Source organism: Anser anser (genome assembly GCF_964211835.1).
Source record: "Anser anser genome assembly, chromosome: 2".
Lineage (NCBI taxonomy): Eukaryota > Metazoa > Chordata > Aves > Anseriformes > Anatidae > Anser > Anser anser.
In genome coordinates, this window is record NC_139721.1 from 79,908,872 (window position 1) to 79,925,065 (window position 16,194).

General features: G+C 40.8%; 1 protein-coding gene and 1 long non-coding RNA gene across 2 annotated transcripts in view; one reads left to right on the forward strand and one right to left on the reverse strand.

The window, feature by feature from the left end:
- LOC310894889 (uncharacterized protein) overlaps positions 1-12,845 on the forward strand; it is a 35,390-nt gene extending 22,545 nt beyond the window's left edge. Inside the window, exons 2-4 of the mRNA XM_083825548.1 lie at positions 9,572-9,678; positions 10,693-10,842; positions 11,551-12,845. Of these exons, the coding sequence (XP_083681674.1) occupies positions 9,572-9,678; positions 10,693-10,842; positions 11,551-11,627 (334 nt within the window). The 3' untranslated portion in view covers positions 11,628-12,845. The remainder of the gene's footprint in view (positions 1-9,571; positions 9,679-10,692; positions 10,843-11,550) is intronic.
- LOC310894890 lies at positions 1,747-7,993 on the reverse strand. The gene is made up of 4 exons (XR_014580259.1): positions 7,563-7,993; positions 5,338-5,518; positions 3,342-3,410; positions 1,747-3,236 (listed from the first exon to the last, which is right to left on the reverse strand). It is a non-coding gene; the product is annotated as an uncharacterized lncRNA (long non-coding RNA).
- Positions 12,846-16,194: the final 3,349 nt, after the last annotated feature.

Consider the following 16,194-nt stretch of genomic DNA (forward strand, 5'->3'; position numbering starts at 1 on the left):
TGTAGAGTTTTTGAATCAACAATAAATCACAGATTAAGATGCCTACCAGAAACAAATACCAGCTCTATATTTTAACAAGTAACATTTGGTATTGTAGCCTCTCTGCCTGTTCTTTGTTCTCTTCCTTACCCCTTTACTCCATCAAAAGAGTTGATTTATGCCACCATGGTCAAAACTTCATTACCTGCTATTTAACCCAGTGGAAATAAACCCTGTCTTGAGCAATCTGGAATATGTGAAAAATCAGAAGTTTGCTTTTTGATCTTTTACTTTTGGATATTGAACAGAAACGCCTTTTCTTTTCCCTCATAACCAACTACCTTGATTTTTTTTTTTTCATTTCTTTCAGCAACAAGGAATGGAAGATTAAAGAAACGGGATATGGTTTATAAAACTTTTTTCCACAGGCGTGCCCTATATGACAGACTGTGTCCCTGGAACACCTTGGCTCAAATGTAGTAGCTGTGGGTGTGGTGATTATTTCCTGGCACAAGGAGGGATTTCAGGAAAGCACTGACTCTGCCTTCTCCACCCAGGCAGGTTCCTGACCTCTACTTACAAGCGACAAGAGCCCTCGTGTGTATAAATCCTACAGGATCCTTAAGGCAAAACCACTCACAGTGTTTGCATTGTGGGACTGTTCCCTTGAAAATATAAATGTATGCGCAGCGTGCCTGAGGGTACCCAGTTTTGAATTATAGAGTGCCTTGTGAGCAGCTGTGGCATTTGGTTTGAAGATACTCCCCCTGCCTCCCTCCCCACTTCCCACTTCTTATTTTAAATTCTGCTTTTCAAAAGCTTGTTACTGAAAATACTCTGATAGATTCGTGGTGGTGCTGACAGGCAATAGCTTTGCAAAAGAGAATGAAAGATCACTTTATGGACTTCAGCTTCTTCCTGGAATTGCTGCTTTTTTCCTTTCACTTTTTTCTTTCTTGGCAGATATATTTTAAAAAGGAAAAAAAAAAAAAGTGTATGAACTTACTGCTATGGGGGCTGTTAGATGGGTAGCCACAGAGATCAAAGTGCTCTCTCCACTGAACAGGTATGGCACGGAAAGTGCCAATTCTCTCTTTTCTAAGTCTAAGCCCTGCTCCGAAGGATTACATTTATTAGGCAAGACCTTACACAGCTGAGGCTGAACGGAGCCTGAATAGGAAAAAGTCGTGCTGAATAGGGAGAAAGGACACAGGAGCTCTGTGTCCAGATTGGGTTTATACATAAGATTTATAAGGAGCTCATTCTACCTCCATTCTTTTCCACACATCTTCTGGCTTCTCCTGGAAGCTTCTCAAGGCAACTGTGAAGATCGTGAGGAGATCATTGCTGGGCCAGTGATCTGACTCTTGTGCTATGGCAGTAGAGGGTAGGACTAGGAGCTTTTTTGTATTAGACACAGACTTTTTGCTTTCTTTTTCTAAAGAAGAGTGACAGATCAGTAAATGTGGTCAATGCCAAGCACAAAACAATGTATTTTGTCAATAAATTACCCTTCTCTCTTTTTTGAAGAGGAAGATCCAAGTATTCTGATTAAGCTTGTTAAGGAGAGAGTGGTGGGGAACAGGAGCCAAGGAGCCAAGGAGTAAAAGGAAGATGGACTGCAAAACAACAGACCATGTTTTAGGCATATACCAGAGCAAACCTACCTAGGGGGTACAGCTTCTATTGTCTACACATTGCAAATGAGTCATAATTTGACCTGAGGCAGTGGAAGTGTTGCCAAGAGTTTTGCAGACTTAGGAGGAGCCTGTGAGACATCTTTGCCAAGAAGAGGACAGATAGGGTCAACACAGGGGACTCATCCAGGGACAAAGTTGCCATGTAGCAAGCCTGGTCTTTGGAAGCATTGAAACTTAGATGAGCTTGAATAGAGCCCTATCTTTGTTTAACCAAGTTAAAGGGAAATGAAATGAAAGGGGAAATGACAAGGAGAATGATGTGCAGAAATGGGCTATGCAATCTACAGCATCCCAAGAATGGGCTGCATCCCAAGATTCCTGGTAATTTCTCCACTTGTTAGCAAATTTTAATGAAACCCACAAGAAAAAAGAAAAAAAAAAAGGTGTTTGATTCTCCTTGAGTGAAGATCTGTGCCACTATCCCTGCCATATATCACACTAACACACTAATTTAGAAGGTGAGATGTTTCTAGAATATGCCATTGCATTTACTCAGTCCAGTCCTGAAGGTAAATAAAAGGTCATCCTCAATTTTCAGAGGGGAATAGAAACACAGGAAATAGGTCAACAGTAAGTAATGTAGCACTGTGTGAGGGTTCCCACATATATTTGCATTGTAAAATAGCTGCACAATGATTGCCTAGTTCTAGTGAGGCAGTCCTCTTCCTTTATCCCCTTTCTTCTCAAGGTATAAACCCTCTATCTTCTTCAGAAAACAAAGCTGCCATTCAACAGCCTTGTTTGTGCACAGTTAGTATTTATTTGCTTGCAGGGGTTATCTTGTACAATAAATCCAGGAAAGAAAAATCTGCATGCAAGTAGCTCATTAAAGACAACCTGTTTGTTGATGTACATGTGCAGTGTCTGATGAAGACTGCTCAAAACTGACTTAGTGTTTTGAATCTGGAAGTCTCTTCAGAACAAAGAATACAGACCAAGAAGGCATGTTTTCTCAAATGGTGCATGACAGGGACAGCAGCTTGCACAAAAATTTTGTCTTCTGCAGTGGCAAGAGCACCTGAGCTATGAACCCCTTCATTAAAAGGGATTGGGAATACAAGTCGAGCATTCACACTTCCCAATTTTGTCTCAGTGTCCAAAAATTTTTTAAAAATGTGTGCATTTTCCTCGAGGGCTTGAGCTTGGCTGAAAAGTTCCTTTTTATTTTTTTTTTTTCCCCACCACATGGACTTTTTCTGTTATGGAGCATAAACAGAAAGCATCCAACAAAGTACCTAAACACATACTTAACTTCAGGCTTCAGTGGAACTGCTCACGTGTTTACAATTAATGATGCTTACATTACGTGGGTGGAATAGTCAAAGGAGCGTGATGGAGAAGGGCTGAAAACCCTGCTTGCTTTGTGGGCATCTGACTCCCCAAAAACTTTTTAAAACTCTCTTTAAAAAAAAGCAAGCAACCAACCAACCAAAAAACAATGCTGTATTGAGACCCTCGAGAGAATTGTCAATTCCATGCCAATACACTATGATTCAGTGGTCAGATCTGATGCTGTTAAGTGAATGAGGCAGCCATGAAATATTTCTTTGCCATGACCTATAAGAACAGAAAAAAATATTATTTGTTGAAGTGCATTCAGCACTCACTTGGTCATGAATTGACTGTTCAGTAAGTGGGTGCCTTTGTGTTTGTCACACTTACCTGGTATACACCTAGACTGAACATCCAGCTGTTACCACCACCTTGTCTCTCTTCTTTGCACAATGTTATCTGTACAAGGAACACATAACACTGCTATTTAGAGCATAGGAGATTATTGTTAATTAGCTTAGAAATAAATGGAGAGAACACCAAGCAAAGAAATAGGAAGCTAGTTTTGGTTACTGGTCGTGTGCCTCAGTTTCTTTGTTTGAAGAAACAGAAATGATGATTCCAGATGCCTCCGACTGTTTTCAGAACAATGTTGGAAGACACCTTTCTGTTTTACAGACTGTCCCCAGCCAAATAACAGATTTTTATCTGAAAAGGTTTGGCCGTTATATCTGTTCCAAATATTTGGGGGAAATGGTGGGAAAAGTGTATTTCTGTTAAGTTTTGTTTTTACTTGATTCTTGCTTAAACTTTCCAAAAATAGTCACTTTTGGAAAGAGAACAGCAATGGAATAAGTTCAGCCAAAAAGGCTAAAGTTTATGAAAATAATAACTAACTAAAACTGGGCTTTTCGAATGGAAACGTTTAAGATGAAGTTAATATTAGTGCTTCAACACACAGGTGCTTCACTGGATTTTTGAGTCAGAAGTATGGAAGACAGGAAATGAGTGGGAGAAAAAAAATTGTGATTTTTCTTCTCCTGATATATTTTTTAATTAAAAGAGGAAGAAAATAGAAGATGTCATGTACAGTATGTGATAGTGATAGAGTTGGCCTAAAGTACTGACGCATTCTTGTGCTTCCAGTGACTCATCTTTGGTGGGTAATGTGAATTGCAATTGAAAGTGGAAAAGTTTTGTGCAATTTATAGCAAATGTTGCAAAAACTAAGGCTCCAAAATCAACAGATCAGTTAAGTTCAAATAAGCATGAGATTGGGTCCTATCAAAGGCAATGACATTTAACATCATACTTTAGAGAATTAGCACATAGTAGTCTCACAATGAGGTACCTTCCATAGTTGTGCAATTGTGGAAATGAAAAAGAAAAAAAAAAAGGGAGAAAATAAATAATGAAATCATGTTAGTATTTTAGTTTACTGAGAGTTAGAGACTGACAATATTAACAACATTAGCACCAGTAAACTTTGGAGACAAATGAGAAATAATAGTAAAATTAGAGCTCAAAATACTTTTGAGAAATTGATTGATGTGCTACTACTGTATTTTAGTGCAAGTTCCTGCTTATTTTTGATGAACACTGCTTGGAAATTCCTGTTAGTATGACTTTTTTGGTTGTCTCATTTTCATAGAAATGTTTGGGCCCTCAGTTAATCAACTCTTAAAGCTAACAAACCCAGAGCTTTCAAAATGGACATCTAAAAGCGTCTGATGTGGCTCAGATAAATCATGTGAGCTTCCTCCTATCAAATTTCTACTGACAAATATATTCACAAATGTTTATTTAAAAGCAAACAGAAAAGAAGTTCTATTTATCTTATTTTCCTGAATTTTACTGATGTGGATGCTCATGCATATTATTTGCAATATTTGCCTTCTCTTCAGCAATCCTGTTTGGATTTCCACAGCAATCCATGTTCCATGCATTCCTTTCAGAATCCATGCATAATTCCTTCAAAAAGAAAGACTTTGGGGTCAACAATGGATAAAAATGGCTGAGCTTTATGTTCTTCTCTGTCTAAATTAGTGTATTAATATTGAATAAAACACGCATGTTTTGTGCATGTTTTTTGTTTTGCAGCCAGTTCTCTGAGCTCTCTCTCTCTCTTGATTTTCACCCCTGGAAGGAGGAGAGGATAAGTCTGTGTGGCACTTCACACAAGCTCAGGAGCTGCCTGGACACAGCAGATCCTAGTATGAAACCTCAGTCACTGATAAACACCATCTTGACTCCAGTAACACAACAGGAATATGCAACAGGATAGATAACAACAGTTATCTATCTACCAATTCAGTGCATGCAGCTAGGACCATGAAGCATTATTAGCTCAGTTTGCTCTTTCATGGGATTTGGAGACAATTTTTACCTGTCTATACTGAAACCATGAATTTCTCATGAGTCACCTCTTCGGTTTCCACAGTGGTAATCTCCACAGAAATTAACACTTTTTGTGAATCGTTCTCATCACCTTTGGCAACAAGTGGAACTCCAGGCTTCACTCAGTGGCCTTCAAGCTGGACCCTAGACTTACCTCTGCTCCTTTTGCACTAACCTCAGAAAAAAAAAACAAAAAGAAAGAAAAAATCAGACTTGCAAAATATGAGATCAAAATCTGCTCTTACCATTAGCATTGTCAATGGTCTAAAACAAGAATAACTGCCCTTCCAGAAATGTCTGAAGGCCTTTGAACCTGGGGCCAAAATGGCAGAGTTGGAGGTCTGGCGGGATATATGCATCCATGCATAACCAGGGAGTGGACTAAAAGCTCTGGCAGACATCAGGAGTGCTCCTGGGCTCCAAGAGCCATGAGTTGCTGATGAGTTAACAACTGGCATGGGAGTCCAATTAATACAATTCAGCTTTGGACTGATTTTTCTAGCTCCACTATGAGTTGTATTTTTTTTTTTTTTAACAGATTTCTGGCAATGTCTTTCAACATTTAGGATACCTTTCCTCTGAAAAAGAGATAACTGTTTCTATTAGTTACTATATTGTTGTTGACTTAACTGAGAGTGCAGTTCATAGCTCAAGAAATGTGAATATGGAGCATTCGGGTCAATCATCCTTCTTGAATGAGGAGGAGATGAAATCAAAACAACAAAAGGCAAACATTACAACAGGAAAAGTGCCACAGTATTGAGAAGAGAATAAACTCTCTCAAGAGAGAGGAAGAGAAAATAAAGAGAATAAAGAGAATAAAATTAGGAAATTTCAATCTAGTAAACTAAGTTAGTGAGGCCAGGAGAGGGGAAAATTTGAATCTCAGGCCAGTACTGGCATACATTCATCTAATGCTTATACTGCAGAACATCACACATGAAAGTTGCGATTTTTGAAGCTTCTTAAGTGATGTGCATGCACATTCCTGGGACTTTTTTTGGAGCTGAATGTTTGAATTTCCCCCAATGGAGTTGAAAAAAGAAAAGTACAGAAAAGTACTGCAGAAAGTACCCTGACAGGCCAAGCAGCTCACATTGTAGTATAATGCGATGTATATGCAGTCAGTAAGAAAGAGGAGTATCAGAAACACTACTTTTTTTTCTTCTTCTAAATATCATAGACATACAAATTATTCTTTCACCTCAAATACTATACTGGTCAGTCCAGGATTAATATAGAATTAGGCAATCAGAAGTTAAATGTTGATATATACACAGAACTGGCATATATTTTCTTCCCATTTACCATTTCTTTCTGACTGTGTAGACCAACAAGCCAATGAAAACATCACTTCTGATCTGATTTTAAACTACAGCAAGCTACTGCAGAGTACAGAAAATTCAGTCCCAAGAATGAATCCCTGTTACAGTGGCAAGACTGCTCATATGCGTGTCTGACCAAGCAATTCTAACTTTTGCCCAGATTAATAGCTGTTTCCTTATCTGCTTGTGAAATTTTTTTGCCTATACTCTATGCATGTACTATATAGGCTGCCAGTCACTGTGCTTACATACATGTATATGCCTGAATTGACCATTTCTGGTTGTGCACACACTGCCCAGGAGAAGGAAGAAGATACCAACTCCTGTGAATGAATAACAGCATGCTCTTTTCCCTGCTACCTTTGAGATTTTATAAGGTCCAATCCTATTTCATGTCATTTTTCTTCCAAGAGATATAGCTTAGCAGGGGCCTATTGCTTTCCCATCAGCTTTTCTACATTTACAAAACATAAATTAATGCAGACCACATTAACATATAGTTCTGCTAGATCCATTACAAAACCTGGAATTCCTTCCAAGCCAAGCACTAGTGCTTTATTTCAGATTACTCTAAATCATGACTGGTCCTTTCTGCCTTTTGACTAATGGGATGTGATACAGGAGATGACCTTTGATTGGGCATGACCAGATCTTTGTTTTGACTTTTGCTGTTGTTGGCTCTGTTTGCAGCAAGAATCAACATTGCTGCTAGCTTCTGCAGAAAACGCTCTCCTCTGATGCTTCTATGGGTTGTTTCCACTGCAGAGCAAAGAGGAGACACCGTGCAAAAGGTTATGGTTTCAGGTGGTAAAAGTGGAAGAAGTAGCTCTCAGAGAAGAGTAAGAAAAGCTGATACACAAGAAAGACTCAAGCCCTTAAACGTGAACACCTGATTTTCAGCTGTGCCTGATTTCCATCTTCCAGAAGCCCTTGGAGATAAAGGTGCTCAAGATCTCTGGAAAGAACTGCAGCATTTCAATTTTCTTCTATAGGGTCATATTCCAATTGCTGTAGCATGGGGTAAGTCCAAAACAATCCTGTAAAACTACAGAGTCTGTAGTTAGAGACAGAGGTCTTAGCTGTTTCTTAGAGTCCAATAACACCTAAACTCTGGTTCTCCCACTGCCGTAAGTCTCATTGTCCAAAGCCCTAGCATAAACAAAATACGGAAAACAGCATTTTTACTAACCCTGGCAGGCCACTATGTTAGACATCTGCCAATTTTGAAGATTTCCAAAAGTGATACTGGTAATGTGAAGTCCTTTTTTGGTGATATTTACTTCCCAGTGACTTAATTTTCACATACAGAGATAAGGTACCCAATTTCCTGGGAGGTAAATCAAGTTCTGTTTGCTTTCTCAATGCCTTTACAGGTTCAATGTACAAAAGAGCTCTCCAGTTGAAGACCATGACCTACCAAGGACCCAGTGCTGTGAAATCAAGTGGAAGAAATGGATTTAGAGTGAAAGAAAAAAAAAGTGGGGTGTGGGTTATGACTTGGGGGGCAGGGGTCCTGCGCAAAACCAGTAAACCAGTCTGTAATTTTTGTGGCAGCAAGTAGTTTCCACTTGTTCAGTTGGTGTTAAACTTGTGGCCATGAAGTGCCCTTAATTTCTCAGGCATACATGAGACCTGGTGCCCTGAAGAAACTCTGACTCAAGTACTTACTTTTGTTCCTCCTACCTACTCTCCCAAGCCATTTTGGTTGGCTATATTACCCTTTGCTTCCTCTGCTAAAAACAGTCTTGCTGGCAGTGCTGCTTTTCCTCTCTAGAAGTAGCCACATTTCAGTGACAGGTGACATGAGTTCTGCAAATACAGAGCCAAATTTCACTGTAGCGCAGCAGCATGTATGTGATACCAATGGATTTATGCCTCATTGCACTATGGCGCTATGAGGCAGGCAGATGATAAAATCATCTGAGGTGAAAAGCATTATAAAGCATTACTAAAATAGCTATGATAGGTAAATTTTATCACAAGTCTAAATGTCTCATGCAGAGTCTTGCAAAATACTAGGTATTTACACAAATATCTCAGGATTTATTGTTAAGCTGTTTGCCTCCCTTCTTTCCTTCCTTCTTTTCACAAAACTCTTCGTTCATTTTTAAAACACTGCCTGCTTTATTTAAAGCTATGGAAAACTGATCATCAGAGGAGTACCTCAACAACTAGCGTTTGGTTTGGAGACTGAAGGTCCATACCTGCAGCATCAGCAGCCCTGGCTGGGAGCTATACTGCTATGAGCCATGGCCTCATGAGCCATGTGTATTTGTGTACAATGACCCAAATGGAAAAGGAATTTCTGACATGTAAACAAGTATTTGTCTCCTGCAGTCTTGAACACGGACCCATTATCTTATCGTTCATTAGCAGACTATTGAATTCACATAATCGGTAATAGTTTCTGGAAGCTGTTTGGCAAGCAGATATGGAAATTACTAACTCACAGCTGGGTAAGAAAAAATGGCAAATACACACGTTGTGCTTGCTCTCTTCCCTCGCCCCTCCCCTCCCCCCTGCACTCTCTTCCTTGGACACTGTAGATTTATTGCCTCACAGTATTCACAGATGATGTTTTCATAGTCACTAATGAGGTCCCAGCAGTTTTTTAACAATAACAGGACATTACTGCCCTGAAGATATATTATGTGTTTTCCCCATTTTTCTCCATTTTGGTTGAATACTCAGAAGTGTACTAGCTTAAAAATCTCCTGTTTTATTATTATTATGATTGATAGTCTGGTCATGTGATATAAACAACTGCTGAGCTGTAATTTTTTAAATGATTAATTTGTATACAAACTTAAAATATAATCTTTTAACACACAGTTCATGGATTTGTACATACGAATGCCAAAATGCTTTTTTTTTTCTTTTTTTTTTTTTTTCCTACAGACAAAAGGGCAAGACAACAGAGATCACTTTTCTGTACTGCTGTGTATTCATTTTCCTCTCTGCAAGAATCTGGCTTCAGCCCATCATAGCTGGCAGTGATACACAAGGTAAAATGAAAATATTTACTGGTAATAGTTCCAGTTAGTTGTTTAGAGACCTATGGCCCTTCAGTGCTTATTCAGCAAAATTATTCCTTTAGACCCTCATTCAGGAAAGTATTTAAGTATTTGCTTTATTTTAGACGACTTTAAGTTACACTAACTCTGCAATAAGGTAGAGTTTGAAGGCTTACTTTTTCTTGAATTTAAGCTTTTATACATAAACTTCTATAATAGAAAAGTAAGTTTTATTTCAGATAGTGAGTAGCATGCTGCTTTCTTAAGTCAGATCTAGAACTTGCTGTCAGTTACAATCATAATGTTTAGAAGCTGTTAAAGATGAAGTCATGTTTAATATAGGATAATTTAATATGCTATAGTGTGTTCATTTAAACAAAGCAGAGTTTAGGAGATCGGCCTCTTGTTCAGCTGGTTCTCTGAAGTACCAATTTCCTATCCTTTACTTTGCCCATGACTTAAAATCTTTGCTCTGGAGTCATACTAAAGGGTGTTCTGCTAGATAGATAATTGCAATGAGCACCATCCATAATACTGAAACTGTCCAAGGTCCCAACCATTCCAACATCTACACGCTTTTAGCCTTGAACAAATGAATATTCACACTGACTTCATGGATATGGGACTACACACGCCCTTAACATTAACCACGTGTGCAGCCTCTTGCAGGTTTAGGACCAAAGAAGTTACTGGGTGGGAATGAGTAAAGCTGTGGTCAGAAAAACTCCCAGAGCTACTATTTTCTCAATTAGATCACACACCTTACTTAACAACTTCCAAGTCCCTTAGGTCTGCATGCAGACTGGCTACACTCTTCAGAGAGTATCTAAAGCAGAGGACAAAATCCACACCCACTAAAATCAACAGGAGTTTTGCCAACAGGGTCTGTGTGACCAGAATCCCTCCTCACAGAATGTGCATTGATTTTGGAGGTTGTTTATGATGAATACAATATGGACTTTTTTTTTTTTTTTAATTATTCTCCTTTCTCTCCTTCCTGTGCAGATGAGTTGACAGAGAAGGCAGAAGGCACAACAGATGAAAGAGGCTGCAAGAAAGAGGAGAAATTCCACAATTTGGTCCAAAGAAACAAAGATTTTATTTGGTCTAATGGCTGTTCCTTTTGTTGTCAGCTGGATTGTGCCAGGGATTTTGGTGAATTGAAAATACCTTGTGCTGTATTTTTTGTTCCTGACAGATACAGGGATAATGGGCTATATTTTGTTTAGCAAACCTTGATCCTGAGTCTGTAGGGAGACCCTCATGGTCAGGAACTTCTTTCTGTTCAGGTTGGATTAGGAGACATCTTGTTAGCTTTTAATGCTGCAATTTGTAAGCATAGACACTTTGGTTCTGCACTCATTTTTAACCAATTGCCATATTTAGCCAACACATGGTTCCAATTTTACCCCACCTCAAATTCTTATGATGTAAATTTTCATGGAAAAGTGTCGCTTTGAAAACCAGAAAGCTCTATCAAGCAACTTAAAATTTCATCAGCAAATATATTTGCAACCATTATCAGCAGCTTGCTCTTGGCAATACCCCAGTGCACTCTCCTAGACAGTGGATTTCTGCCTCCTGTTAGCTGCTAAAGCTGTAATATTTTCCTTGAAATTTACTTGCAAGACTCTTATCCCCAAGTCCCTAGTATCTCCTACTTTCTTTGAACTGCTTAAGCCATTTCCAGCCACTGAAAAAGAGCCAGTCCTTTAGAGCAGATGACTGAAGTCTTGGAAAGGGAGAAGAGAGTCAGAAACACACAGGAAAATGATTTTTTTTTATTTTTTATATTTTTTCCCTTGGAATGATAACGTCTCCATCTAAGTTCTTCTGTTTTCCCTTGTTATTATATTCTTACAGCTCTTGATTATCTCACCTGCCTGACAGTGCTCAAACACACCAGATGGACCGAGTTTTCCATTCCCATTTCGCAATAGCTTTTCTTTTCCATGAGACTCGACTACACAACCAAAGAGAAAAACAGAACATTGGTCATACTCAAAATTAAGAAAATGCCAAGTTATCCCTTGAATGATAGAATGAATGAAGCCTGGCCTCCCACAGGACTGTCCTTGTTCTTCTTCCTATCACCTCCAAAGCTTGCTCATATTCCCTATGACTGCCAGATCAGAAATAAACAGCATTTACTGTGGCCAGCTCATAGTAATGCATGTTGTGAATCACCAGCTGGCTGCAACCAAAGAAAATAGATAATGGCTAAGTAGAAAATGCTTTTCCTTTGGGTGTCTGGGGTGGGAGCAGGGGACCACTCTTCCCCATCCAGCTGCCAGTTTTCCTGAACTTCCTGTCTGTGAAATTCCTACCCCTCTGCTACATCGGTTAGGAAATGTGCAATGGATTTGAAAGCAATTTAGATTGGGAAGAACGGGCAAATACTGTGATTATAAAATCCTAACCTCTGTACCAATCTGTCCAAAACATAGGGATACATATCTCAGGGCATCAAGTGGCCCTGCCCCTTGCAGAGGATTGGAGCTATCTTGCTCCTGGTAGAGGTTAGAGACTTCTTCCTGCTGAAGTCTGAGCTCTGAGAAGATGTTGCTTCTGACTCTTGCCAAACTGCTCACCGCACAGATGGTGAGGGCAGGGCTTCCTCTGGTTATGAGTTTTTTTGAGAGAAGTGGAGACATGCTGACATTTCAAACACGGAGTGGCAGTGTGGCAGTCATACCTCATAGCATCTGACTTGAAGCACAGAACAAAGTGCCAGGAAAAGAAGGGCAAGGCAAAAACATGGATGCATTTCCCTGTAACTTCTTCATATGTGCCAGAAGAGTAAAATCCCCGGCTTCTTTTTCTCAAAAAGAAATCTCCAAGTCTCTATGCACAAGATTAGGGAAGGGCTTTGAAGAGCTACTTTGGGAGGCAGGGTGAAATGTGGTGGGCTGGGCACTTGCAGAGGGTCTTGTAAGAGAAGAACCTGGACCTGAGGAGCTTTGTTGGAACAAGAACTTCCAGAGCTGGGTATCATTGCCACAAAGGGATGTTTGGACGGAAGGCGCCTGACCAGATCAGATCTGGCAGGAAGACGTTGTACCACTGCTCTGCATTTTAAATATGAAGGCTGTTTGGCAGCATTGCAGGTACCGTGCCAACGATGAGAGCAGGCGGTGCATGGCGTGAGGGCCTCAGGACTGGCCTCAATCCCTCCTTCAACATCGCTGCTCCTGCAGCACTCGGTGCACCAGCTGCCTCTGGCACCTCGCCTGTCTCGTCCCAGCACGCTCGAGCAGAGCGTTTGCTGGCGAGGAGGAAACTGCAGCCATTTTTAAAGAGCAGGCCCCTCTTCCCTCCACAGCTTATTAAAGAACAGCTGGCGAGGCGTGCTGGCAGATAAGTGCTTTTCTGTTGTAATCTCGTCATAGATTAGGACAGTTTTCCAAATAAAGAAAGAAAAAAAGATTAGTTAGTCAGTGATGAGGTGGCCACAGCGCTGGAGACCCACCCTCTCTTCTGTTTGCCTCCTTTCTGCCCTCCGGCTCCTATCAGCCGTGTCCAGAGGCAGAGGAGTGATAGCAGCCCCAGGTTCGCTGGGCTGGCACGCACTTACCTACGCAGCGTATTCACTTGTTGATTGCTTAACGCATCCAGAAACCCTGTCTGCTCAAAATCCTGCCACGAAACCTGCCACTGGCCTCCGAGCCAGTTCTCACCCAGAGACACATCAGCCGTGAAAGTGGCGTCTCACCAGGCAGAGGCAGTATTTCAGCCAAAGGCAGGCAGGCTTTACCCTAAAGGCCAAGGGCGATCGTTTTTCATGTAAGCACCTAAAAGCATGTTTCCCTGGGCCAAGTGCCCAGGGCTGGGCTGGTCCGCGTGGATCCTGTTGGTCTCGGCTGGAGCACGGAGTCCCTCCGGAGCAGATCCCAGCTGAGGGCTGGGGCCTGCTTTTGGTAGAGGTGGGGCTGTGTGGCTCACCCCTCGCTTGCTCCTTTGTGAACATCAGCCTTATCTGACTGCTGGGGAAACTGAAGCCAAGAAATAAAGTCTGGCTTTTCAGAGTGTGCTTTAGACTTAAATGCCCTGATTTGGAAAGGCATGAAGACACCAGCTCTTCCTCTTGACTCTGGCTGGCAGTGTAGACCCTTCACACATCATATCACTTATTTAGAGCCCTAAATTTAGAACCTGAACTTTCAGCAAGGCGAGGTTTTGTCAAGCCATGGGTTTGTCACTACTATGTGTACCCTGCTTCCAGTTGCCTTTCAGGCAGTTTGTCCCTTTTTTGTCCTTTCAGGCAAGTTTAATCCTTTCAGGATATTTCTTGTCCTTGATTGATAGCAAGAGATGCCTATAATATGATTTCTGCTGTCAGACAGCCTGGTGTTTTAAAAAGAATCCTAAACAAAACTACACTTTTCCATTCAGAAGTACATGTTCATCTCCAGAGTACAAACCTGTTCTGATGAAAGCTAGGAAAACCATCCTAATTTTTAGAGCTACAGAACAAGAAAAGGCCGCTCTCAGATTTAAAGATTCACTGAATCATGCTTTTGCTGTTACAGAGTCAATCTGCCTCTGCTGCTCTTGCTTTTGTTTTAACTGGAACAGAGGAAAAAAAGATTAATAAGATTAAAATAGAAGAATAATTTTCTCAGTTCATTTCAATCCTCCCTTTAGTTCATTGTAGTGATGGAGAACAAGGCAGTTAACTTGTTCTTACCAACACAAGAGTACTGAGTACAATAAAGTACTACCAAAGGTAAAATCTTTCATTTCAACCACTCAATTATTTTCTGATTATGTCCAGCTTAAAAGAAAAGGCGAGAATGACTTGGCTCAGTTTGAAGTACTGGATGTGGATTGATAATTTGCAGCTTCGAGCACCTCCTCCCCTCCCACACACAAATTCATAAATATAGGGATAATATGATAAATATATCCATGGGTCATTTGAAATTTCAGATAATTTACTACTAGTAGATTTCTGGTTGGGGACTTTCTTTCCCCAGCTGATTCAGTATGTGCTGTTACCTAAAATCAAAATCAGCCTCATACAAAGCTGCTGAAAGCTTTATGTGCTCTGAGAACACACCACACCTAAACGCAGTCAGACATTGTTTCCTCGCTGTAGGAGAGATTGCAGAGAGTTACAAATAATAGCTCGGTTGCCCAATGTATTTTTAATGGATTAGCAAAGTTAACAAATGGTATCTTATTTCTGGCTCCTTCTGATGTAATGTAATGCTTCCAAAAGCATACTAGATGTTCCAGCTCAATGACCCTTCCTCTTTTTGGGGAACAAATATACACCTCCCTGTTGCTCAGTCCTTCACGCCAACCTTCCAAAAAATAGTTGGAGACAGGACAGCATTTGCCCTAACTGGATTAAAAATACTTGGGTCCAGTTTTACTTTGTGATGAGAGGAGTTTTGACAACCAGTGGACAGCTTTAAGCAAATTGGATTTGGTGGGAAGGATGTCAGGGCACCTTCCCAGAGCAAACCACAAGCCTGTCAGGGACTACCCCTCCTCTCACAGTGGTATCAGCTTATCAACACCATCCGATGTGCTTCTGGCAAGGGTCGCTGGTGTCTGTTTGCAGGTTACACCCAGCCATGATGATCCTAATGGATTGGGAGGAGGGAACACCTTTTGTCTTTTTTTTAATTTATCTTTTTCCTCTTTTTAATGTGACCTTCTTCCATCTAAGCGACTGCTTTAGGCTCCTGCTTCTGGTTGGAAGGGCGGGGTGAATGATTTCCTCTTCCTCTCCCTTCCCTTCCCTGTTCTGAGCTCTGCTGCACACATCACTTGGCTGGGAGAGGCAGAGGGGAAGGGTGTTTCTAATGCCAAGAGCTTGGAAAAGACTGTGAGGATATTTTGCATGATTCCTGTTTCAGGCAGAAATACACGCAACTGCACAGTGCAAGGCAAGAAAGAGCAAAATGAAAAAATCCCCATCCCCAGTCCCAGGGGAGTGCTGTGCAGATGAGACACTGAATCAACTCATCTGCCTAAAATGGCTGATTGCCCTGTAGCAACAGGCAGGAGAAGAAGAAAACAAAACCAACAAATTTAAAGGAAAAAATCAATCCAATTAAAGACCTTGTAAGACCTATGTAGTCAAGTGTTCCTTTTAAAGATTGTCTCTTTAAATTCTCTCTCTTGTTGCATTGCTCCAGAGAGATGCTGAAGCCACAGAAAGGTCCAGCAGAGATCCAGGTACCTGTGAAAAACCTCAGCAACAACATTGCTCATTTCTCCCATCAGCTGCCCCAGATGAAGTCTAGGGCCTGTCTCCCAGTTAGGAGATGCCAAATCCTCCCCAGCTTCACTGCTGGGCTGTCCTAACCAAGCAGGCACCTGGGTGTAGGCAGCTTTATTTTGGTGACGTTTTGCTGGCACATTTCAAACCATTCAGAACTGTTTGCCTTATAACCCCCAGACCAAAAGGGACTGGAGCTGAGATACAAGCACAGTGGTCTATGCTTAGCAGTGTGAAGCATTTTGAGGACAAAGGACCGCAAGAACACCTTAATT